Below are 25678 nucleotides of genomic sequence, written 5' to 3'. Positions count from 1 at the left end.
CCATTTCCTGAGCTCCAAAGACACAGAAAGGACCACTTTTATTCTTTAACTTTATAGCTCCCATCCAGCTTTCAGCACATGAACGCAGTCTCCTGCCAGAGTAGCTTGTGGCCAAGGTGACTACATCCTTAACAACGGGCCTCCTCAGCAGGAGTAACTTAGTGTCTGGGACCACAGCACTCTACGGGATAGTGCTTAGTCATTGACTGTCAGGCACCCTGCATGAATTTTAATTCAGCAGGAAAGACATGAGGCCACAGGAAGGTGCGTCCCAGCCTTAAAACCAAAATGGAGCTTGCAGTCTGACAAAGATACAGATGGAGTTCACAACCTCCAGCAGCATCCATAAACTGTACGTTGCCAAACTCCATGCATTGTCCCAGGAGGACACGCTCTGAGATGCATTTTTGTTATCTGCAAGGCAGACAGGACTTACAGTGTCTACTCTCTATCTAAACATGAATCTTGGGAAGAATACACATTTTGAAAAACTACTTTTTTCTTCTATTTATTCTGAATATATGTATGTCTCCAGTACTTAGAAAAAATCAATAATGAAAAGTTTATAAATCTGAACAGGTTCAGTAATGGGAATAGCAATAAATTTCCTTCTGTGTGATGAAGAGATAAAACTACTACTGCTTTGTGTCTATGGATGGGGGAGATAATTTGTATTTCTGGTTCTATTTTTGGCTGTTCCAAGCAGCCCTGCCATACAGGGAAGGTGGCCCTAATCAGTGCTGATGTGACTCCATCAAGGTCACTCCATCTCTAGGCCAGTCCTTAGGCCTCTTTGACTTAGCAGTATAGGCACAACTTCTGGATATAATGTCAGCTCTGACTCAAAGTTGCTGCTAGAATCAGTAATGACATTAGTCTTAATTATACAGATACAAAAAAGTCTGATGCAAACCCTAGCGTAAAGAACAGCTCAAAATGATTCTATTATTGAAATACTGAATCAGCAATAGCAACAGAGATAAACATATGGAGGCAAAGCGTATGGTAGACAAATGACAAAGATACATTACATAGTCTAAAAGCACTTGCCAACTAAAAATAGGCCCAGACACTGCACTTGGATCTCTTTGGGCTGACTCTGGCATCCATGTGGAATAAAACTATCTTCAGATGCCTCCACATTACAACCATACAAGTTCTCTTTCTTTCTGTTTGTAAATTCAATGGGGGTTACTTGACCACATAAATTATGGCAGAGCTGGAATATAATACTGCAGAAAAGAATGCTCCCCAAAATGCCTTGCAGTGCTCAATGATAGCCGTAAGCTGTGGAAAACTCCCCCAACCAACAACCCTCAGACTGTGAAGAAAAGACAAAACAGATGCACGGCTGTGATCCAAAGTACAGTGAAGAACTGGGTAACATCTTCTTTCATGGAGAAGGAAAGCTGTAGGAAGGAACAAAACAAGGGGCACTGCTTTACAAGCAAAGATATCTGGCTATTTTTGATTTATCTTTACTAACTCTGTGCTCAATCCAAAGCCAAAGCACTTAACTATAAAACGAAATATGATACCTCTGTATTTGGTGTTGTCATGTAAATTTGTTTTATATTTGATAAATACTGTTGGAATAATGATTCTTAAAATCTCTCTCACAGCAGAATTGGTTGACAGCCACCTAAGTGCTGTGCCTTTTATAGTGTATCATAATTGACAACCCTTAGGTAGCTAGAGTATGCAGTCTATGAAATGGAGCGTGCTTGCTCTACGTTTGAAGAAAAGTAGGTGCAATGAAATGGTTCTTATTACTAGCTTTTTAAAACAAAATTTATGTGTGTGCATTTACGAAAGCATGACTTCTGGATATATCAGCCTCAAGCCTTTCAATAGTGATGAAAAAGATCAATGCAGAACAATTTCTATGTCAAAAAGCACACACAAGCCATAAAGTATATATAAATTACTTAACTGGAACAGAGTTAAAATACTGCTGAATTCTCCACATTTTTAACATGCATTTTGTTTTTCCCAAACACATACTGATCAGCTTCTGAAACACAAAGCTTTTTGTCAAGCCACCCTTCTCCAGTGCTCTCCCTAGCCAAGAACTCGTTTGTTGTTGAACACTGGACTCAGGTGTTCCTAAATTTCTCTGGGTCTAACGAGAATCCAGACAATGCCCCTGGCTAGGCTTTGAGTAATGTTCTCAGCATGTGGATGCTCTGCCTAGCATCCTCAGGCTCTGCCACCCAACCACGCAGTCCCTGGACAAGCACTGGTGATTGCTGTCCCTTTTTTTGGCACAGGTGCCCCAGAACGTCAGCCAAAATACTTACAGCCTGAGGAAGAAAGGCACAGGGGAAACAGAACAGAAAATAGTTTATAAGAATAAGTTTAGTTTAGAATTCAAAACCAAATGTACTCTTATTTCTGTTTAGGGAAAACACTGAAAAACGTAGGCATCTCTTCAGAAGTGGATTTAATTATGGCATCCTGAGAAGTTTTAATTTTCCTACAACTATGTGCTTTGTCTTCTGGTTCACGGAGTCCCACCCTCTCTGCTGCTGGTTAGCTTGTTCTGTCGCATGGCAGCAGATCCTGCTAGATTCTCCATGAAGTCCTTGCCCTCTTCTCCTGTGCAAGTTTTTTGTATGTGGAAGCCTAAGATACTGCCTTCAGCTCACTGCAGGTCAGAAGACTTCATCAGGGAAACACCTCTGTACATTTGCCCTGCCTTTCTACTCTTCTGTAAGCACCTATCATTAGCCACTGGTAGAATGAAGCCATCACACTCAATGGACCTTTGGTCTGACCCAGTACTGCCATCCTTGCCACCTTCTTGTCTGCATCTATGGGGCAGTGAGCTGGAGATACATCTCCATCAGTGCCACTGGGATACCTGTTCCTCAGGCAACTGGTTTTCACATTACCCATACCAGTAACCTGAACTCATGCTATCTACAAATCTACATTACGAAAGGATACCCGAAATCTCACTGCAGGACTGTCCGCATGTAGGCTGGTAATGTAAGCAATCAGCAAATTTGGACTGAAGCTCAGTCTTAGGTTTGTGTTCAAGAATTTGCATATACTACAGATGTGCCCCTCAGGCTGTCCCCTGACCGATGCACATGGCAGGCTCAGCCTGGTTTCCTTATTTCACATTCAGTGACTTTTCATTTCAGAAACCTCAGGGCCCACACAAAAGCACCATTTTCTTAATGTCAGGCCATCCTTCAAAGACAGCACTCCAAAACTTTTATCATCCCAAATTATATGCTTACCCTCATTACCTAAGTCTTAAAACAAAAGCAGGTAATGTGCTGCAGGCAACAGTCCCCAGTATGTGATTGCATAGAGCACAACGAACAAGTTACATGACTATATGGGTAATTAGGTTCACAATTTGAGCAAATCCCCAGAGCTGAACGTTGCCCAGCTGGGCTCAAAAAGGACATTCCTGCCACACAAGAGACTAAAGATCCACAGAGGGCTTAGCAAAGCATTGGGGTAGTTTGCATGGATTAGGTAAGCATCTACTGTCTGTCAACTAAATGCAGAGATAGAAAAAGTCCTTTGGAGTTAATCTTGGGGTAAGTAGATTAAACACGGTTTTCTTGCATTTCCCTCCACCTCTGTCTCAAACTTCTGACAGAGATATGGGATGCAGGTGGTTGAGCATGTAAATAACTTCCGTTCATTTTTCTCTTACCTTGGCTTGTGCTAAAAACTGATTTTGAACTGGCAAACCCAGATTCCTGCCACTTGAGCAGAAGTGGCAATCTTTCCACTAGAAGGAATCTTTTTGGGACACATTAGCCATGCCCACTGTGGAAGTACATTTTCTTCAAAGCATCCCAAGTAATAACTACAAGCACTAGTTCTTGGCTATACAATGTCTAGAAACCAGTCACTGAGGCATCTCTGCACAAGTGTCTTCCAGCGACAAGCAAGCCCAACTAAATTTGGCAGCAGCAGGATGGCTGGGAAATACACCTGGTACTTGTGCAAAAATCTTCCATCTCGAAGGGGCAGCCATTAATTTCTAAGGGCTGACGACTCTAAAGATCCAAGACACACAACATGGCCCTTGTCGTTAAATGGCTGGACTCCACATTATACTAAGGTCTCCATTCAGCAATTCATGAGAATAATTTGTAACTTTAGACTGAAACCATGGACTATATGAACTGTCACATCACTGAAAACGTGCTGCAGACTGAAAAAGCATTTAGGATTTTTTCACAGTAGGCGTAAGAATAGATAGATTTAGGGGGTCAAGGGAGTTGGATTTACATCAACCAGTTTCCAAGTGTAAGTGGAGGATATTTTATAGGTGGCCCTGCTCCTCAAGTTCAATTGACAATTAATTACATGTGGGAAATGAAAACTGCTCACTCTAGCGGTGCTTTGTTTCTGTAGAGCTGGCAGGGGTGAGAGGTAACAATTGTTCAGCATGGTGAGGATGGTGCTCTGCTGCTGAACAAAGCCAAGTCATGGGGTGACAGATGGCAGATGAGATTCACCACAGGCCTTGAGGAGGCTGTACCATCTCTGGTGTTCTCCATCTCTTTCAGCTCTGCTGGCTGCTCCTGGAAGTAGGTCAGTGGGACTGTGACCTTAACCCAACCCCCTTTTTTGCTTTCAGAGAAATAGCTGAGAACCAAATGCCATCCCTATGCACCCTGTGAGTGAAAGTGCAGCTGCGGTTCCCAGCTCTTGTCCAGGTGTGCACAGGAGAGACACTCCACTGCTCTCCTTTGGTGTAGTGTTCATTGCATTCCCTTGCACGCATCCATGTCAATAAAGCTACTGACATTTTCATTTTCACAGTTGGTAACTGCAAGAATAAACGCACCTTTCCAGGTGGCTTCTACTCAACATCCCCACATGGATGACTTCCCTTGCCCATGGCCAATTTTCTTATACGCTCTTTCACATCCCAGGGAGGAAATCATACTCACGTCTGCATGGGGTGAGGCGAGAGCCACTTGTGAAAAAGTGAAAAGAAAAACCAACCAGGAAAAGCAGAGATTCACTTCTAGAACTTCCTCTCAAATAATAACTGTTCCTAAAGAGAAGGTCCCAATACATCTAAGGTAGAACTTTTAAAATTAAGTTTTTAATTAATTTCCACATTTTCTGTGCTAGAAAACACTACTGCCAAAATCCAGTCACCTCTAAGGGTATATACTATGCAACTCAGGGAAATGATGAAAACTGTCAAGCTCTCAGGGTTCAGCATCTAGATTTTATTATCACCGTGGGAGGTGAAAGCACTGATACCAGCCCCCCCTCAGCAAGTGACAACTGCTGCATCTCTAAAAAAATGTCATTTTTTCCATGCCCCCCCCCGCCCCCAGTGCTAGGGTGAAATATGCTTTCTGCTACAACTCTCCAGACATGTTGCAATTTCCAACCCTACCTGCTGGAACAGGAGCCTTGGTTTTTAGTCTTTTCTTTCAGAGTGGGGTTCACCAGAGCAGAGTCCACCTCAGGTGACTGGCACACGCCCGGCGCCTGCCACTGACCTCGTCCACAGTACGACCATAATGCCAATTGTGAACCACCATTTTAGAGATCAGGCCGAACGCTAACAGTGCTGATGTGTTTTACCTTTTAAATACATTCCGATACCGCGGCCGCGGCCCTCTCCCCCGCGGCCGCGGCCCGGCCACAGCGCCGAGCGGCTGCGGCGCCGGGCGGGCCGGGCGGCGCGAGGCAGGGCGGGGGGGGCAGTGCGCAGGCGCGGCTCTCGGCCCCGCCCCTCTGGCCCCGCCCGCCAATCGGTGGCGCCGGGCCCTGCCGCGCCGTGCCCTCCGCTGGCGGCCGGGGCGGCGTGTCGCGGCCATGGCGGCCGCCGTGGGGCGCGTGCTGCGGCTGGGCGGCCGGTGGAGCGTGGCGGCGCCGGGCGGGCCGCGCGCCCAGGTGAGAGCCGAGCCGGGCCGGGCCGGGCCCCTTCCCCGCCGCCCAGCGAGCGAGCGGGTGCCGCCTGCGTTGTGCCCTGCGGCTCCTCCCGCGGCCACCGCAGGCGGGCGGGAAGGGGGAAGGTGGGGTGGGGGAGGGCGGGGAGTTGTCTGTGTCCCTGCCGGGGTGACCCCGCGCTCGGCTCGGAGGCGCCGGTTGGGCCGGGATGTGGCGGCGGCCCGGTCCTCGAGGCAGCGGCCTGTGCGCGGGGCCGGCGCGGCGGCGCTGGCGGGCGGGTCAGCCTCCCGGGCGCCGCCGTTACTTCTCGCGGAAGCGTGGTTATGCCCTGACGTGTTTATAGCGCTAGAATTAACAGTCATCTCGAGACCGCAGCCAACGCAGAAATCGGGTACCTTGGCATGGTAGTTTTTGAGGTTGATGATCTCGACTGGTGTTTGGTCAGCAGGTGAGTAGGGAATGAAGCCTCCCAGTTCCCGCATGGAGAGAGAGAGAAACGAGCACCGGGAGTGCGGTGACTTCTGACCGACCGGCGTTGCCTGTCTGCTTCGGGAGGTACCGGTGTTCGGCCGGTCACCGCTCAGTTAAAAAGCGTAGCTGCTGCCAGTGTTGTGGGCAGCCACTGTGTCCGTGCGGTGGTATTTCATACACATGTATATCAATTTAATCAGTGACCAGCAAGTGGATAGATAAAAAGGTGTGCTCGTGACACTTTATAGTTACAAAGTAATTCAGGAGAATAAGGGCCGAAGACCTGTTGGGTGGCTGAACTCAACCAAACCGTGGGGTCACAGAAGGTAGATGCAGTAAGGAAATGAGAGGTAATGCTGGAAGGAACAATCTGAGCTGTTTATATTGGTTACTTCTAGGTTAACTTTACCCATTTAGGGATACAGATCTGGTGCTTGTGCGGGTAGTACTCTCTGCATCGCTCAGAAGTACACACGCCTAAGTTGTGCAGAATGAGAAAGAGAATAGGGCTGAAAATGTGCAAATGCTTGATTTCGTTCTCGGTTGGAATAGTTTATGTTACTTTGGTTGTCCTGCATCGAAGGTATGGTTATGATGGTAGCTTCATTTTCCTGGCTAGGCATCTGCTTGAGTTTGAGCTGAAAATGATTTGTGTTGTAAGTAAGGAAATGATCTCGGAGGAGGAGTCACTGTACAAGGTAGGGCTGGAAGGGGCTTTGAGAGATCATTTATCTACTCCTCCTGCCCCCAGGGATGGGATCAGTACCTAAGCCTATAGCTATATACAAATAATCTAACTGTGAACTAAGGGATATGAAGGGAACAAATGGCAGGCAAGGGCTCGGGAAACTTAAGAGACTGTTCTTTTCGTTAGGTGTGGTTAACCTGTGGAAGTATTCAATGAGGATATTCAGTATACCAAGCAGTTGTGTGAATACAAAAAGCAACGTAAGGAACTTGGAAGAAAATTCCAATGAGGACTGTTAAAAACAAGATATCAGCATGTCTTTGAATCACAGATTGCTGGAAACTGGGGAAGTGTCCTGGGAAAATTACTACTACTTCTTTCTCCTCTCCTTCTGCCCATGCCTGGCTGCTGTTGAGGACAGGGCAATAAGTTGATGTACCCTTGTTCTGACCTGCTGTAACTGTTTCTTATATTAAGCATTTACCTGTCCTTACTGTTAAGGAACTTCTTATGATGCCTATCTTAAAAATCTCTTGTTTAGGTCATTACTTCTTGGCTATCTTAGTGGGGGAAACAGTTTAATTTCTTGCCTTTTTTTTTTTTTTTTTTTTTTTTGCATTTGAAAGTGTCTGGTGTTGAGAGAGGAAATGGGAGAGAAGCTTCGTAATTCCAGTTCCCTTAGCTTTGACTGAGCAACAGGTTTAGTTTCTTATTATTCTAATAAGCAAACTGCAGAGATTTAGCACAATTTATAAAGAAAAAAAAAAGATCTGGCTTAGTTACTGTCAGTCACTTCCAATGTGTTTGAATAGCTGTTCTCAACAGAGGAGTACAGAGTGCCATACATGCTGTTTAATTTGATTGGGTTGGGTATTTTCTCTAAATCACTGTGGATGGTATATGTACTGATATCAAAAGAAGATGATAGAACTTTGGTGATGGTCTTTCAGGACTACATACTTGGAATAGAGTAGCTTTTTCCTGCAGTTGTTACTAAGCTAAAGTCGAAGAGCCTGTTAATATTTGATTCCTTGTGCTTCAGAACAACTGGATCTAAATTATGTTCCCTGTTATGCACCTCTGACACTTGCCATGTATCTATAAATTTACTATCTTTTATTTCCATAGTACACAGTATAAGCAAAACTTAATACATAGGTTTGGTCAAATATGCACAGAAAGTAGAATTTTTCTGGGTGGGGAAATGCCGTTTTACAGTTAACCTCTCAAGAGACTTCATTTTGAGAAGTTTTTTCTGATGAAGTACTTTTTGAAATTAAGTATAAAGATAATATAAAATCAGTTAAGCATATTTGCTGACACCTTGTCATACTTTCTGATGTGTTTTACAAAATCCTTCTTAAAACATAAACCTGATACTGGCTTACCTAATTAGTTTGTAGGCTGAATGGAATCTGAGATTCCGTAAATACTGGTCTAAACACCGGAAAGCCACAACTTGTCCACTGAACAAAAAGTAATTCTTTAGAAACTGGAGATGGGTCCACGCATTGACATTCTGTATGATTGCTACATAATAGGTATTTTTTCTTGTGCAACAAGTGACTAGAAGGCCAGTGTTTGTATCTTCGATGTCTACTGGGTTAAGTAGCAGTAGCTGTGCCAGTAATCAGGGCAGCTGTAGTCCTGCATGCTTTTGTGGTTAAACACCTCCAGCTCTGTGTCTCCTAGGGAAGCTTTATTCCAAAGATAACTTTTTAGTACAGATTTTTTTGTGTGCTGCGTGGCTTTGGAAGAGGAGATGGTTGAAGCCTGCCAGCTTAGAGCATGGAAGCAGCATGAAAATGGTGAAACTGCATGCCTGCCACATCGTTTGGTGTTGTCCTCAATCTGTGTAACTATGTCATGTTGTGAAAGAGGCAACGTTTATTCTTAAATTCAACCCTCCTGTCTCCAATTCTTCTTTCCTCCCATTCCAAAAGTACAGACATCTCGAGTCTTCTGTTAGTGATACGTGTTGATTTTATATGCATATGACTCCAAAATGGCAAAATGAACAGGAGGAGTAAACAGACAAGTCCTAGTTCTTTCTCTTCTTGGAAAAAATAGGCCACAGAAGTTGAAGTTGTCTGAAAATGCTTGCTTTTTTTTTTCTATGGCAAATTTTAGATAAGCTGATTTTCTATAAATTTACGGTCACCCTGGAAAATCAGGATTTGCCAAGCTAGGTTGCTCAGGAAGAAGTCAGGAGGTGAGACAATACCAAGGAGTTGGGTGCAGAAGTAAAGGCTTTCCTTTCCCCTCTATCCTGGTGGAAGAGGCTGTTATTTCAGGAGTACTGTTAATAAACATTATTATTTAAGTAATGATGAGGCTTCTGTCTGCAGTAATGCTTTAGGAAATATGTAGAAGTGAATGCAAACCTTTATGGTTTCCTCTAGAAAGTAGAGGAGCGTGCTTTCTTGTTTGACTGAAATGCCAGAAGCATCTAGCTGTGCTTTGCAGTTCTTGCCTGTACCACCCATGAAACAGTACTCTTATCCCAGAAGAGGTACCCAATACAATAGATATTAATTTGCATAAGAGGCTGTTTTCTAATTATGAACAGTTTGTGTGTCCAGGGACTTTTGATTAGTGACGAATTGAAACTAGGGAAGAATATGAATAGCTTGAGGGAAGGAGGACAAAAATGAGAAAATTACAATAGAAATTGACAGGAATAAAAGAAAGCAATCTTTAACTTTAAAGTATTCTGTTTAAAGCATAGCAGAGAGAAAGCAATTTTGGACCAAGTAATAAGGAATCATATGTTCATTAACATGAATTACAAATAATTAGTTACTATTAAGACAAGTAAGACAGAAGATGAATTGAATTCTTTCCCGAGGAGTGACTAGGAGAGAAGAATAGGGAATATGCAGATACCTCTGCTTTCCTTACTGCTTTCTAAGGAAATCATCAGAGCCTTGGCTGTGGAAAATGTGTAAATTTAAATTTTTGATTATTTTTCTTTTAATTCTGCATATGTCAATGTAACTTCACAGAAAACATGAATATAAAAAAAAGAAGGGGCAAACCAGGACTAGCATTGCATATGATACATATAAACTTTGGAGAAAATAAAGCAACAACAGGCTCTTCAGCAACAAATTCTGTCTTGGAGATGTTTTTAAATCTTTTCTGGCAGAAGTATTGGTTACTTTTCTGAGGTATGTGCCTTGGGGGGGCATATCTTTATATCAGGGTGTAAAAGCATAGAGGGTCAGTTCTTTCCATCTCGTGTGACCTCGTTATTCAGGGATTACCTTACCTGCTATATCAAACCTTACTGAATTCACAGAACCTATCCTGCAGCACAGGTATGTGGTGTGCATAGGTTTAAGGCAGGCTATTGTCGTCTTTATTCCAAATCGAAATTTTAGGTGGGGTTGTCAGATTTTGTATATTAAGCCTGAGACAATCGTGGACGGGTAAATGGATCCTGAATAGCTTTACACTTGCTTACGTGCAGCCAATTAGATGCATTGGACCAGCCAGCCTATCCTGGGCTGTCAGATGTCCAAAATACCACCTAGGCTCTGCAAAAGTATAAGAAAAGCTGTGTTTTATTTCCTGTTCACGTAGGAGTTGAAAGTGTAATACAGAATACCCAAAGCTTCTAGTCACAGGAGAAGTTCATGTAAGCTAACTCATGTTGCCAACAGAAGGTGGAAGTTTGATCTGCTGTAGTGTTTATCTTGCAAATATATCCGTGTAATCTTGTTTTGATGAGTTGTGTGTTTGTATCACTGCGGTTATAAATGGGTTTGAAGATTACTGTTGTATTAGTTACAGGAAGACAGCAAGTTTTTTATGCTATTCATACTAGCTTAACTTAGAATGGTAAAATCCATCAAAATGGTGAGCATGTCTAAATAGTGGTCTGGAGAAGACACTTTGCATGACATGGGCATTTAATAATTTCAAATACTAGCTTTATTCTGTTCCTTTAGAATAAGAACCCTAACTAGTTCACTTTGTTGCGTGTGTTTGGGTTTTAATGTTTGGCTAAAGGTAGACTGAGGCTGCAGCTCCAGGAGCAGCAAAGGCAATTTAATAATTTGCTGAAAGAAAGGAAAGAGAGGACTCTCCCTCTGCTTCCTTGCTCAGGGTTGTGTGGTTCAGCCGTCTTCTCGTGTCAGCTTTGGCTCTCCTCAGAGCCTTCTCTGAACTGCTCAGACTTACCCGCTCAGCTGAGAACTGGCCACTTGTTGGAAGTCAGTGTTCTGCCACATGTAGGGAGCTGAGCTGGCTTGCAGAAGAGTCCAAGTGCCAGAGCTGGCACAGGGTGAGTGAAGGGAGTGGAGCAAAGAGTGCTGGTAGGTGTGGGCTGTGAGATGGGCTCGCTCTGCCTTGTGAAACTGCACTGGCTGCCTACAAAGGCAAGCTGTGGCACGTTGGAGGGGCTGGAGAGAGGTGTTTTGAGGTACTATCTGGCAAATAGAACTGGGCATTTTTCTAATTCAGAATTGATTATTTTTCTGTCTCTGCTTTTGTCCCACACATACTTTTTTTTTTCTTGTGATTCCCGCTCTGCCCCTGCCCACAGAAGACCACACAAATAATCAGCTCTCATTCAGTTAAATAATTAAGCTGCAGAGGACTTTAATACTGATGTTGGAGAGACAAAATAGTGCATAATTTTGGCACTAGGCCAGCCTTGGGACATTACAGCTCTGTCAGTGAAGCTCCTGTTTGTCTGGCAGAGGGTTTGGTTGAAATTCGTCACCTTAACTACTGATTGTCTTGAGAGAAATAAAACCAAACCTGTATCCCACAAAGATCAAAAGGTAACTGTCCCCTGAGTTATGATTTCTGAGCTGGAACGATGCTCAGTAGTATTTGCTGGTGAGATCTACCGTCCTATTTTTCTAATTGTTCTGCCTGAGATGGTGAAATAGCTTAAGGAACCATTCTGGCATTGTGAACTCCCTCGCCTTTCCAGAGCCTTTAGCAGTATTTGTGCAGCCATATGCTCCTGAAAGCCATTAGAGAGCTACCCCACAGATTCTGTTCGTACTTTGTATGGGATGCTTTTAGATGAAGGCAAAATCTGCTTATGTGCTGCTAGATTTTTATTTTCTTTCAAGACTGCATTTGTTGATCAGTGCTGTTTTGCTGGGTGTTCCCAAAATGAAACTACGTTTCTTTCCATCAGAAAAATCTTCTGAATTAATTGTAATGTGTGAAAATGTTCAACTTTTAGAATGTATTTATCTCTATGGTCATTAATCAATTGGAAGTAAACGGTTTCATGAGTAATACTGCCTTTTGAATACTGTGTTGAATCTTCTTACAGGTATGAGTGGCTTGTTGTACTATTCATTTTATTTAGAGCTCACTGTGCCAAAAATATAAAATAAATCTCTCGCTTTTCTTTTTTCTTTTTTGTTAGACATTAAGGCTAATCTATACCACTACAGCAATGCAGAGGAAAAATGTAGGAGCCTCAGGACCTGAAAAGTACACGGAGGCATTTATTAAAAAACAGATTGAAGAGTTCAACCTAGGAAAGAGACATTTAGCCAACATGATGGGAGAAGATCCAGAAACTTTTACCCAAGAGGATATTGATGTAAGTACAGTTGCTCTGTTGGAGAAGTAATTTACTATAGAGTTTCAGATATTGAAAGCACTTTACTTCAGCATGAGCTCTTCAGCTCTTTGTGAATTTTAATCAAATTGTCAGAATAAGAAAGAATACTACTATACATTGAAAACATTGCAACTGTGACTCTGAATAGAGATTCTACCCCTGCTACCATGTAAGGTCAGACATCACAGTATAGAGCTGTATACCGTATCTTGCTAAAGCACAGTAGGTTCTTTTAAAAAGTACTAATGGATAATCCTGTTGATCTGAGGTTGTAAGAGGCACTGTAAAGGCTTATGTAGCACTTCAAAATGTTTACCCACAGTTTGACCTGCTGTGTATATTTAGGTCAGGTTTTCTTGTATGATACTGTGGTTGCTAGTAATGCAAATTAAACTTTATAGGATGTTTTACAACTCCCACTCTGGTTTAGGTTAGAGATTTTAATATAGACGTGAATTTAAGCTCATATCGGTAGCTTCAAACGTAGTATTTTATTGCAGTTTCCTGACAACTGACAGATGGGTGGCTTCCTCTTTCTCTGTGTCATTTAGGCTCATGTATAGAAACGTTCCCTTTCACTCAGAAAAATGTTTTGTTGCATGGATTTTTTTAATGTCCCACATGGTCTTCACTTCTGTCATTTCTATCTTATTTTATCACACGGCAGAGGTAGGGAGGAGAAATGTCATTTGGTGACATTCATTCTTAGGTGAAGCTGTGTGAAGTCTCATGGCTGAAGCTTTTTCTGTGCAGCAGCTATGCTATTACTATAGCCATGGCAGCACAGTGTATCAGCAGAGCCCTTAGGGTAGACATAGTAATGGTATGTGCGAAAAGAGGAGTGCATGGTTTAGTTTTTTGAGGGTGAGGAGATTGTTGCCTCTCAGTGGCAAAAGTCTGTCAGCATAGCTGAGTCCACATAAGAGGTCTTGACAGCGTGCTTATGCCAAGACAGACCTACATCTGTAGGTGGTGATACAGGCTGATTTCAAACATATTTGACAGGCTTCAAAACTTAAGTTCTGAAAACTTCTCTGAAAATAGACAGCAAAGTAGAGAAGAGACACACAGTTAATGGGCTGCTGAGAAAAACTCTGAAATGAGACTTGAGTTTTATCAGGTATCAGAAAATCCGTAAGGGAAGCTTCACTGCAAGTCACAAATCCATAGGAAGCCAAGCTTTGTGAGTACAAAGCTATGCACTGATATTTCGACTGCTTCTGTTCAGAGTCATAGATAGCACTTTGCTCTTCTACAGACAGGTGCCAATGCAGGGACCCTTCCAGCTCTCAGGGTAGGGTGGATAAAGTCCTGTCAACAGCAGAAGTATTCACTGAGGCATCTGAGCCAGCTGTATTAGCAGCCTGTTTCTGTATACTGGCTTTCTTATTTCTGTGGAGACTACAGAATTTCCTTTTCCTGTATTTTTCAGATGTGCTTTTCTGAACTTTAATGACCTTTATCTTTTTGAGTTACTTTCTTGTAAAGTATTCGTGCAGAGACCTGCCACCAGAATACCTCCCATATTAGTACAGGATGATGATGCTAATAGTTCAGTTTGTTTGCCTGAAAGGTTACTGGTAGGTGAATGCGTTAATCTTTAGTCTGGCATCCTTCTGTGACAGGGTCTAGTGGGAAGCTTATAGCAAGACTGCAAGAAATGGAAAATGACCGTATCAAAGCAGTGGTTTCTTCCTTATGAATCCACAGCACTATGATTGTTTGCACAAAATTAACTGAGCTCCATCATTAGTAAAAGCAGATTCATTCTGGAAGTCAGTTCTTACAAATGCAGTGCAGGTGACAGATATGGGACTGCTTTGCAGACTCCTGTTTCTGAAAAGGTGGAGAAGTGGAGCCAAAAGAGTAGTGTTTTGTTTGGTGATACCAAATATCTGTGGTACATGTTTGATTTCTTCATATTCCATCAGGTGTTGGAAAATAATTAGTGTGTAATGGTGTCTGCTATGCATAATTAAATTTCTGTTATAAAAATATAAAAGCTGCTTAAGCACTGGCAGGGGAATTATCAAGCTTTACATTTCGAACAGTAATAATTCTTTCTGATGAGTGCTTATATACCTCCATGTCTTATACTGTTAATCAGTCTGTGCAGTCTGTTTCAGAAGCAGACATCAGAATTCTGTCCTTCAGTGGAATTTTAGGAATAGTTTAATAAAAGCTAAACCTTGTGGAGTTTTAAACAGGAAAGTAAGTTGACTTACTTGCTAATCCTCCTGGATGTTGTGGAAGCAGAATTGCCTCTTACTGATGCTTTTATTTAGGAATGAAAAGTTAAGCTGTGCATTACAACTGTGTTTCTGGGGGAGAAAAAACAATCCAGCAAATTGATATATAACTCTGCAGAAGTCTTCCAATTGCTTTTTAATTGATATTACAGACCTCGCTCTGAAGCTAGGATGTTTTATTCTCCTATGTGTGAATATGTGCTATGAAGTTTTTCTAATTGATTTGGTTTGCCCATTACATTTGATGTATCATTTTTCACAATATTTCATAATTTGTGCTCATTTCTAATGAACAGAGTCGTTAGGACAGGCATGTCTAAGTACAACTGACAGCTAACATTAGGTGCCAGATGCAGTTTATAAAGCTATGTAGAACTGTAGAGAACAGTTTAAATAAATTAGCACCTGTACATTAGTCTCACTTGCTGGTAATTTATAAGCGAATCAGTAGAGATGACATTTAGGTAAGTCATTGATCAAGTTAACAGCTGCATTCCCACTGCCCAGCTGGGATACCTAATTAATAGAGATTGCAGTCCTGACCTAGTGCTTCTCCCGGTTGAGTCTGTAATCCTTTTATTTTGTGATTTAAGTTTAACTTACGGTTGTAGTAAACAGCCCACCTTAATTTTCCACTGTCAGTTCTGTGATATTCTACTTTAAACCCCAGAAATCTAAGTAAGATTAATACAAGCGTCTTAATCTTCATGACCTATTTATATGCCAGTATTTTTATTATTCATTTTTATGCAGTCACTAAATGCTCTCCCAGATATGAGCTCATCATAAAGCAATACTCTTTTTTTTTTTCTTTTTTTTTTTTTCTCTAAGAGTTAGTAAAACTCAAAAGCTAGAGGTCTTGCTAATTTTCTCTTGTCTGCCTTGGGACCTACTAGATTGTTGTCAAGAAGATGTAGGAATTTGAATCTAAAATATATGTTTATCTTCCATAGTATATATATTGTTGCAAAAGTAGCAGTAAGGTGGTTAACTATGAAAACGTTAAATGCGCAAAAACTTCATTCCTCATAGGGTATGGTTTCTTTCAGTGAATTAAGACTACTTTAATGGAAAATAGGTTGTATTCAGTTGCTTTTAAAAGTGGCTCAGCACATCTGATTTCTAAATAACATTCAGATTTTAGCAATACAAACTGTTAGAAATGAGTGAATATGGAAACGTCAGAAATGTTATTCAGAACAAAATATGTTTCTGAACTTGATTTCTGCAAGAAGAGTGCATTGTCCAGCATTGTCCTTACAAGAAATATTGGATTTTGTATTGTTTTTTAAATAGCTGACTAGAATGCTTTTTTCAATTCCATGCCACCCCCCCCCCCCAGTGTAGCCAAACTGCATCAATATTTTCTTACTTCTGCATCAAAATCCATCTGAACTGATGACTGCTGTATTTCTTTTTTTCCTTGTATAATACCGTTCAGTGTTTTGAAAAGTTGCAATGAAGACAGAAATAATAACTGCTACTTTCAAAAGTTTTTTTGCTTTTTTTTTCCCTGTGCAGGCTCTGGAAAAATACATTAATTTTTGTTTTGAAAATTATTAGTATAAAAATAATGCAATATTAAAAAGCGATTATTTTTTTTCATATGATGCTAGTGGTTGGTCTTTTTTCTTTTTAAGTGATGAGGTTAAAATGATCCATTATTGTGAACTTGAAACTTTTTTCTGTCCAAGCTAGTATTCAACAGGGATGAATGATTGGGGTGGTTTCAATAAATTTTAGTTAGTTGTTAGAGGAGGATTTTGTTTTACAAGGTAATCTTAGGTGTGTCGCTGTTTGTTGTTTTTTTTTTTTTTTTTTTTTGTGTGTGTGTGTGTGCCTGTTAACCTTTTCTGTCTTGTAAAGTCTGAAATGGTTGGTTGGTTTTTTTATTTTTATTATTCAACACTTCACTTCCCATTTTTGTCTCATTCATTCCTGGTTCTTCCCCAAATACTCTGAATTTTGGATGCTGGAAACTTGATACTGCTAGTGTGGTTAGAAGGAAAAAGAGATGTTCCAGCAAACATCTCAGTCAGAAATGCTGAAGTGCAGTGGCTGAATAACATGATTCAAGAGGCAAGGTTTAAGAAGGCTTTTGCGTGACGAAGTTGAGCAGAAGCTGAAATGGCTATTGCTCAGATGTGTGATAACTGAGCAGCAGTGACACAGAATCATCAACAATGTTTTGATGTAATAAAAGGACATTTTGATGTAATTATGTACTGACAGCATCTCTGCCTATAGAAATGGTCACTCTCCCAGCAGTTATGGCAAGCTTAGAAACTAAACTGTTATGGCATAAAGTGTCACTTCCACCTCAGTGTTTTCATGATTGAAGTCTTGTGTATATCTAAAAAGGAATAAGCAGGATTCTTGAGCCCTCTGCCAGAAGGGATCTGTTGCAAGGGAACCCCAGGGTGGGGGTGTTTTCATCCCCCTCCCCGCCTCCACCTTTCCTTCTTTTCTACACAATACCTTTCCTCACAGGACATTACTTAGATATGTATCTTTGCACGTGATTTCAGCAATGAAAATTAGTGGAATGTTTTTGTGTTTGAGCTGTAGATCCAACAAAAGTGTGGGAAGACGCTTGGGCAAGATCAGTTTGCCCTGCCAAACCTTTCCCACTTACGGCGGGTTACTGAAGGACTGAACTGGCGCAGTCTCCTTCCCCTATCCCAGTACGACTTGGTCAACTCTATATTTGAATTAAGATACTGAATTCTTAATTTCTCAAGACATTAGAAAAAAAAATAATAAAAAATAAAGGTAACCCTTACTGACCCAGCTGAATTTGTTTGATTCAGAGTTAGTCTCTGATGTTTGAGAAAGTGAGCAAATAAAACCTAGGCAGGGAAGGAGGATCAGAAGTCAGTGTGTGCAACACGCACAGCGAAGAGGGAAAATAAAGGCGTGGCAGGTTTGCTGAATTTGCATGACATGCCACATGCAGTGCTGGACAGATTATTTAATGAATTGGTTTGCATGTTTGAAGGACTGCCAGATAGGATTTTTTTTTTTTTTAATAGGGATGGAAGCTTGTTCTGTTCTTATTATTCCAACTGGCTTGAATTTAAACTTAGAGCTGCAAGTGAAAGACATTGTAGTCCTGTGCGCAGTATATTGAATCATCTGGTCCCTGAACTAGTGATGATATAACAGGATTTCTTTTAGTTTGCTACAGTAATGTTAAGTTTACCAATGCGGTTTAAGAAATGTCTGATGTCAATTATCATGTTACTAACATATATTCATTATGATCTGCTATTTTGAAAGGTGTGACTACTGGGTATTTTTTTTCCTGCATGGATCAACAGTGGAGTTTAAAAACAAACATTCTTTTCAAATCCTGAAAGGAAATAGCTCCGTTTTTTTGTGTGGTTTTTTTTTGTTTTTTTTTTTTTATAGTAACTCTTAGCAGAAGCAGGCTGTACCTATTCCACCTTTTTTCCGTAGCTTATGTAATTATTTTTGGAAACACGAATGTGTTACTAGGTACCAGGATTTTTAATTGTGTTTCTGCTGAAAATAATGATGGATATTTGTTTTTTAGAAAGTTGTGTTTTATTTCAAAAGACAGTGGCAACAGTGTGACTTAACAAATAGAATTATGAAATAGCATCCCAGACCCTGTGGAGGCTAGTGGGATGAATGAATCTTGTATAGCTGAAATGATGGCCTGAAGACAGTAGTTCTTGGTCATATTAAGAAGTATTCCTTCTCTCATCTAGACTTCAAGTCAAATTAAGCACTAGAAGAAGGATATGGGCCATAACCCTTAAGCTGAAAGCCACTCCTGGAATGGAAAACTGCAGTTAAATCTAAAAGGTTTCTTGGGAACTTTACTGCTAGCATTTAAACCTTGATTATAAAGTTTTAAGAGGACATTCACCTGCTTTTCCTGTGTTCAGGAAAACGCAGAATGTGCAGTTAAATCTCTACGGAATTTTGACTTGAGACATGGAGATTCCTGAAAGGAAACCTGTGTTCCAAATCTGAAGACATTGTCAGATTTCAGGAAAATATTTAATGGTTATTTGTCCTCCAATTGCAGTTTGGAGAGATGAATTCTGATGTCATTTCCTAAGTTTGATCCACCATCTTATTTTATTGCTACTACATGTGGGTGTTGAGAATTACAGTTTCTCTGAAATACCCCTTTTCTACAAAATTGAAACATTTGCATAGACAAAAGCAGGTTCTAAAATAAAGTTTCCAAGAGGCAGACTGACTTGCTATGTAGTTGCTAAAAGTACAGTCTGAGGACATGGCTATTTAAAATTATTAAGAAACTTCTGAATAAAGTTGAACTGGAGTCTGTTGCATCCCAGGATAGCTCCTAATGGGGTGTAAAGACAAATACCTCATCCTTTGTTACATCTCCATAAAAAGGTAGAAGGCAGGAAGACTCTTGTTTCTTTCCATTTTGGAACAATGAAAAAGTGAACTTACACAGTGAACTGTTACTCTTTGGCTAGTTGTCATGTGGAGAGCTGATAGTAGACGGTAGGGTTTGTTTGTGCTTTAGTGTGAAAGACATGATATACACTCAAGCAATAGAAAATAAACTTTATAGAAGTAGAAGGTCTCAGATGGCAGCCATTCTCTTCATTAGAAATGTTAAATTGTTATATTTAGCTTTTATTAAGGTGTCATAGTTACTAACTATTTTGACTGAGATTCTGGAAATGCTTGTATAAAGACTACGTCTTAAGTACACACACAGTCAGTCTCAGTATCCTGTAATAAATTCTTTTAATATATTATATAAGGTGTTTGTTTAACATCATTTGGTTTGCAGCAGATTTCTCTATTGTCATCATAATTAATCCCCATTTGTTCGTAAATAGGTGTTCACCTACTGCGTGTATGCATAAAATGCCCATTGACTAACAAATGGGAATATAGTAGTCACTAAGAGAAACAAAATTACCATTTCATAAAATCAAGTTAAGCCTTTTGTTTGCTTCAGAATTCTCAAAATTTCTCTTCAGGATGCCAGTGGGGGATTAATGAAAGTAATAGGTTAGGTCTTTTTACACGCCATGCATATTAAATCAGTTGAAGCACTGACAAACCACTCCATGTCCATGGAAAAAATTATCAGCAAGTAATAGCCCTGAGGTAGCCTAACCAACAAAGAACTGTTCTTCTTAAAGAGAAGATTTTTAAACTCTGATTTTATTTTAATTCTACTTTTCTGTACTGTCTAATGGAAATATAAATGAGACCACTGCCAGAGGGGTTTATTCAGTTAGTCCATGTTACTGTACAAGAACAAGATTTCGATCTTGAGCTCTACTACCCAGTGTCTGAAGTTGGCTATGCTTGCCAGACTCTTACATCTGGGGATTTTTGATGGCTAGCATTTTCTGTTTTGTTCTTAAAAACAAATGGAAACAAAGGCATATTTTTGCTTTATTAAATTATGTTTTGGTTATGTTGAAGAGGGAGAGTATGTTGATGTTGAACAAAAATGCATGTTACTGGGCTTAACCTTTTACGGTGCTTTGCCTTGCACTTTGCCAGAATGATTTGGAATTTTGGTATACCTGCTTTATTTGTTGGAGGCAAATAATACTAACTTTATGCATCGTAGTGGTAGCTATTGGTTAAATAAAAGAAAATTATGTACCTTAAACGTAGTGAAGACAGTGGTAAACAATGAGTGTGTAATGAATGCGATGTGCTTTGCTAAATTGTTTTAGCAAACCCTTGGGCATCTAAGCAGAAGAAAGATGGCATTTAAGAGTCTCTTTCCTGAGCAGTTAGTTCAAGTTCAGCAAAGACTGTAGTGATTCACAGTTGTTTTCAAATGCACTGATCAATGAAATGCTTATTTAGGCTATGTAAAATATCTTCTACTGCCACAACAAACGTTGCTTTTAGACTTGAGGAAACTGCATCTGTATAAATTGGGATTCTAAATGTAAAACTCTGCTTTGTCCAGATGCCTTAAATAAAATTTCCATGCTTGGTCTCTCAGTAAGCACTGTTAACAAGCACTGGTATTTTCAGAAAGATAAATGTTGTGATTTCCTCCAAAAGTTGGAGCACTTGAAATTTCAGGGGAAAATCACTGTGTATAAAGGTGGTCTTTGCAACTGAGTAGTTTTGGTAAGTTATGATAAATGCATACCATAAAAACTTAACTTTGCAGAAGAAAGTTCACTCATTCTCATATAGAGTATAGCCTTCAGAATGAGGTTTTTACTTTAGGTGAGGATTTCTGAGAAAATCATCTGCTTTTCTTTTCAGGACAGCACATATGCGGCACTCTTCCTTACTGATTTAGTTACCTACTGTACCAAAGTTATGCTGGTTTTCTCTACAAGAAAGTACTTAATAAATATTTTGGTGATGATTTTGTTGGAAAAAATTACATATATGGGTCTCTCATTTTGTTTTCAGAAAGCTATTGCCTATCTCTTTCCTTCTGGCTTATTTGACAAGCGAGCCAGGCCCATGATGAAGGTAGGATTTTTTTGGTTGCATTTCTGAATAGTTGTAGCATGATATTTTAAGTAACTTTTTCCTTTTGTTGATGTTTGTTTATTTATTTGCAGCATCCCTCTGAAATTTTTCCAGAGCAGAGAAGTAAGTGTTCATAGATTGTTCTTTTTTATTATAATTTCTAAGTATTAGAACTTCTGCATATGTAGAATTCCTTATTTTCACAGATTTACTTTTTCCCCCCATGTTCCTAATAACTGCTAAGACATGAGCCATAGAGCCTGATCTGATATTCTGGTTTTTAGGCTAAAGGACACTGCTGGATTCTGGAATAGCAGTGGTCTTTTCAGACATCTTGTTAACTGACTATAAATAAATGTTTTTCATTGTTTAAAAAAAAACATAATAGGTAGGGTGATGTGCAGAATCTGTTGAAGTCATGGGAAAACCTTTTGTTGAATTCAGTAGCTTTTTGTCAGAGCTGTCTATCACAGCCATAAAATATTCATTAATACTATTTTAAACCAAAAGTTTTCCTGGTAACTTCATTGTTCTGAAAGCTTAAAAATTACAGTTTTGAAATTGCCAGTTGAGGATGTAAGTAAGATGAGTTGAAACTCTCCCGATCATGTCTCAGTTTTGACCTGAAAATCCTAACTCTCCACTGATGTCCACACTGTCTTTGATCTTGCTCCTGAGACACCATATTAAGCCCCAGTTGTCACTGATATGCCACGGTGTTGGTCAGTGAGAACTTCACTGAAATTGCCAAATTAATTTTACACAGAATACTTAAAAGATACATTAAAACCTGTTGTCCACTTTTGAGTCATGTTTAATATGAACTAGTGGCGTGGGTGTGAAATTCTGCATTCGCTGAGCTATCAAGTTCAAGATGGGCATTTTTGATTTATCAGCAAAATCTTACAGTGTTTTGTCCTTCCTTTTCATGTTCCTGGAATTAATTGATACTTAATATTTTTGGTGCTTTGTGTATCTTTTAGAAAGTTGTCTAAATTATCTAAAATTTTGGAATTCCAGCTTTCAAATGGTATCATGCATTATTTTCTAACTTCAAAGTATTGTGAAGTACAAAGTAGAAAATGAAAGGGTGGGAGAGCATTAGTCATTATGCAGTTTTAAAATCCAAGGGCTGTTTTATGGCAGATTTGGGCTACTATTCTGTATGCTTTCAGGACTAAAAAATTCTTTGAAATACCAGTTGTGTCCTGAGGAGTGTAAGAGCTAATTAGTATAAATATGTATCTTTGCATTTACATCTAAAAATAACACTTTCAATAAGTATCACTTTTAAGGCAGTTTTGCCTTGTCTATGCGTTATGTCTTTGATAACTGTGAAGTACAAACCCCATAAATTTATCCTTCAGAATGTTCTCTGAACAGCAATTTCAACAAAATATGCTTTCACAGCTGCATTACATGGAAATTCACACATTCCACTAGTAGTATGTGTGGGTAAAATCTCTCTGTATTCCTTCTGTTCTAGTAAGTTTTGCATCTTTACATTCAACTTCTGTTGTATTATGTCTTAACATTCCAATGCAATACATACTGTGCTTATCAGACAGGTTATTGGAGTCTTTTGTCTTTGTAGCTTACAGATAGCTTCATTTGAGCTTCACTGGATAAAACGGCTGGGAGTTTCTCTATAGTTCACTTTGTAAAAAGCTCTCAGATTTTTATTTTTGTCACTTAATTTGTAAAAAAAATCTTTGTTGTGTTATACTTGTTGGATTTTTTTTCCCCCCCAAAGTTGAAATTTATTTGTCCTTAAATAACACTTTTTAATGAATAAAATAAATGGGATATGCTGAATTATATGGAATGTATGTTTTCTTGCTGAACTAATTATGTAAACTACAGCGTAGATCTTTGTATTTAAATATCCCAAACGTATCGACATGAACAAGTCCTAAAATTACCCAAGTACTGAAAGCGTTATGTTACCTGCAAAAGACAATTGTACAAATACTTAGTTTAGTTTAGATACATTATACTACTGAAAAATTTGCTGTGGGCTTAAAGCGCTGTTTTCCAGAGCTATTGACCTTTCATCTTCCACAATCATCGTGTAGATTTCAGTTGTCTCTTAATTTGTATGTCATGTTCTAAAATGGATGCTTCTATCTCTAATATCAACTATGCAGTGTTTGAAAGTTTAAGATGTACATGAGGGATTCCCTCATGCTAAATTATATTTAGAAATATTATATTAAATATTTGGTTATAATTGCACATGGAGATTGGTTTTTAACAAGGTAGTCTAAATCATTAGATTTCCAGACAGGCTGAATACCTGCAAAATGCCTTTGTTCTCTGATATTTAAAGAGGTAATCAGTATTATGAAAGAGGTTTATAACTGCAATTAAATACAAGGGATTTTTTTAATGAGTGTATATTGCTTTCTTGTCTAATCTTGCTTTTCATTAGAAATCCAGTGGGGAGAAGATGGCCGACCATTTCACTTTCTCTTTTATACTGGCAAGCAATCATATTACTCGTTAATGCATGTAAGTATGTTATAAATCTGTAATAAATAATGTTAGCTCCCAGTCAAGTACATATTATTCTAGAGATGCATATCAGGAGTTCGTGAGTTTACTCATGTTTTCTCAGTAGGCCATAGTATCACCACTGAAGCTACGTGAAACGTATTTTTATGTCACAATATCCATTATTAGGGGCATTTTTATGTCACGTGTAAGAGAATGTATTCTCTTACATAACAGCAACAGTTCTTGCTTTATTTGTTGCTTTGCTTTACAGTTTTGGCTATGGACTGGGTTTGAATAGTCCGCACACTTACTTGTAGGCTGTATATGGCTAGTAGCAGAGAACGTGTATGTAACTAAAATGAGTAGTTCTAGAAGAATTTGTTTTAGAATAAAAAATAGGAGTCTCTTTTCCCTTGAAGGGCAAAGCTATATGAAATGTTATTTGTGCTGACATTTAGTGTGAAGAAAATTTGCATTTAAACTGCTTAATTGATTTTTCTTAGACTGTTTCATTCATGCAAACTTAAGGCTTTTTCTGAAATGTAGGGTTCCAGGGAGTAAAGGATCCACATCTGTTTACCTTTATGAAGAAACACTGTATCTAATAGAACATCACTAGACCTGGTCTTAACATGGATTATGAACAGGCGTTTCATATCTATGCCCATCAATGGTGCAAGCGTTATCTACCTCTTTGGAGGAGTTTATGGAAAGATGTGCATGTTTGTTATGTGTACTTACAGAAGACAAAAGCATTAATAATGTATGTAGAAATATTTAATTGGACAATCATGTCAGATTTTGTTTCCTCATTAGGTAGTCTTTACTTAGTTCTATGGTTAGTCTGTTTTCAAAAAAAATAGTAATTTTATATTACCAAATTCAGTGCACAGCTTTACTGAGTATAATGTTTTTATTTGAATCATCTGATACTTATCTTGTTCTGTGTACCCAAAGGACAAAATCACCACTTGTCAGGTACATTTATTTCTTTAGGAGAATAAAAAACAATGCCACCCCCCCCTTTTTTTTGTTGGTTTTTTTTTTGTTGACCTTGGGCAAATGAGCTTCTTGCCCTGGCAGAAATGAAATGAATGATAAATGTAGAGTGTGTCTTTGCTGAGTAATGGAGCTGCAGCATAGGCTTTCCACAGAGGTTTTCTCCTGCACAGCCTGAGGCAGCCCGAGGACCCCTGCTGTTCATTTAAATAGGTATGTCAAATCTGCCTCGAAACGCCGCTGGTTTGATCTGTGGTAATATTTGTGAAGGTTCCATATGGACTTGAGCCCCCTGCAGTGCTAAGAAATAATGTACAACGCTTCATGGTGCAGACGCAAATTTTCTCTGAAAAAGGATGCAATGCTGCGTTTTAGCTGTCGGAGAGGATGATGGAGCTGACGCGCTAGGCCTGTCAACTTGTTACACGGATGGGTTGCACGCAGCAAGGCTGTGGAAAATCTGTGCCTTTTAACTTTTCTACTTAATCACGGTTGTAGCATTGCCTTTAGACTGTATGCTACATTAATTCTCTTCCTGCCTTCTGCCTTTCATCCCAAGTTTCACGGAAAAAAGTAAAGCATGCAGGTCTTGTAGAGGAGCCTTATCAAACAGCTGTCATCTGACAAGCCATTTGCATTTGTTTTGGCTGAAACAGAGCAACCCAAGGGCAAGATGTTTTGTTGCATTCCATCATAATGAAGAAATTACAAATTTTACAAGGAGCACAAGTTTATTTTTAGCTCTTACTAGCAGTTAGAAAGAGCATGCAAGCTTGCCTCAGAAATCTCTAAAAGAATAGTGTGCGTCTTGTT

The 25678-nt window shown here is 39.6% G+C and overlaps 1 protein-coding gene and 1 long non-coding RNA gene across 8 annotated transcripts in view; one reads left to right on the top strand and one right to left on the bottom strand.

Annotated features, from left to right (window-relative positions):
- Positions 1-5674, bottom strand: part of LOC308059712 — a 32744-nt gene extending 27070 nt beyond the window's left edge. For 3 of the 7 annotated variants that reach the window (XR_013926379.1, XR_013926380.1, XR_013926381.1), the window contains exon 1: positions 5390-5634. This is a non-coding gene — a long non-coding RNA (uncharacterized lncRNA). Of the gene's footprint in view, positions 1-5389 lie in introns of all 7 variants that reach the window. The other 4 variants (XR_013926376.1, XR_013926377.1, XR_013926378.1 and 1 more) reach the window with 4 other exon arrangements.
- A 61-nt stretch (positions 5675-5735) lies between these two features.
- Positions 5736-25678, top strand: part of MRPS9 (mitochondrial ribosomal protein S9) — a 33747-nt gene continuing 13804 nt past the window's right edge. Inside the window, exons 1-5 of the mRNA XM_080377469.1 lie at positions 5736-5892; positions 12444-12623; positions 21308-21370; positions 21463-21493; positions 23802-23881. Coding sequence (XP_080233595.1) covers positions 5815-5892; positions 12444-12623; positions 21308-21370; positions 21463-21493; positions 23802-23881 — 432 coding nt within the window. The 5' untranslated portion in view covers positions 5736-5814. The remainder of the gene's footprint in view (positions 5893-12443; positions 12624-21307; positions 21371-21462; positions 21494-23801; positions 23882-25678) is intronic.

The sequence above is a fragment of the Falco punctatus genome (assembly GCF_963210335.1).
Source record: "Falco punctatus genome assembly, chromosome: 2".
Lineage (NCBI taxonomy): Eukaryota > Metazoa > Chordata > Aves > Falconiformes > Falconidae > Falco > Falco punctatus.
The sequence above is the reverse complement of the archived record's forward strand: the minus strand, read 5'-3'. Positions and strand labels throughout refer to the sequence as shown.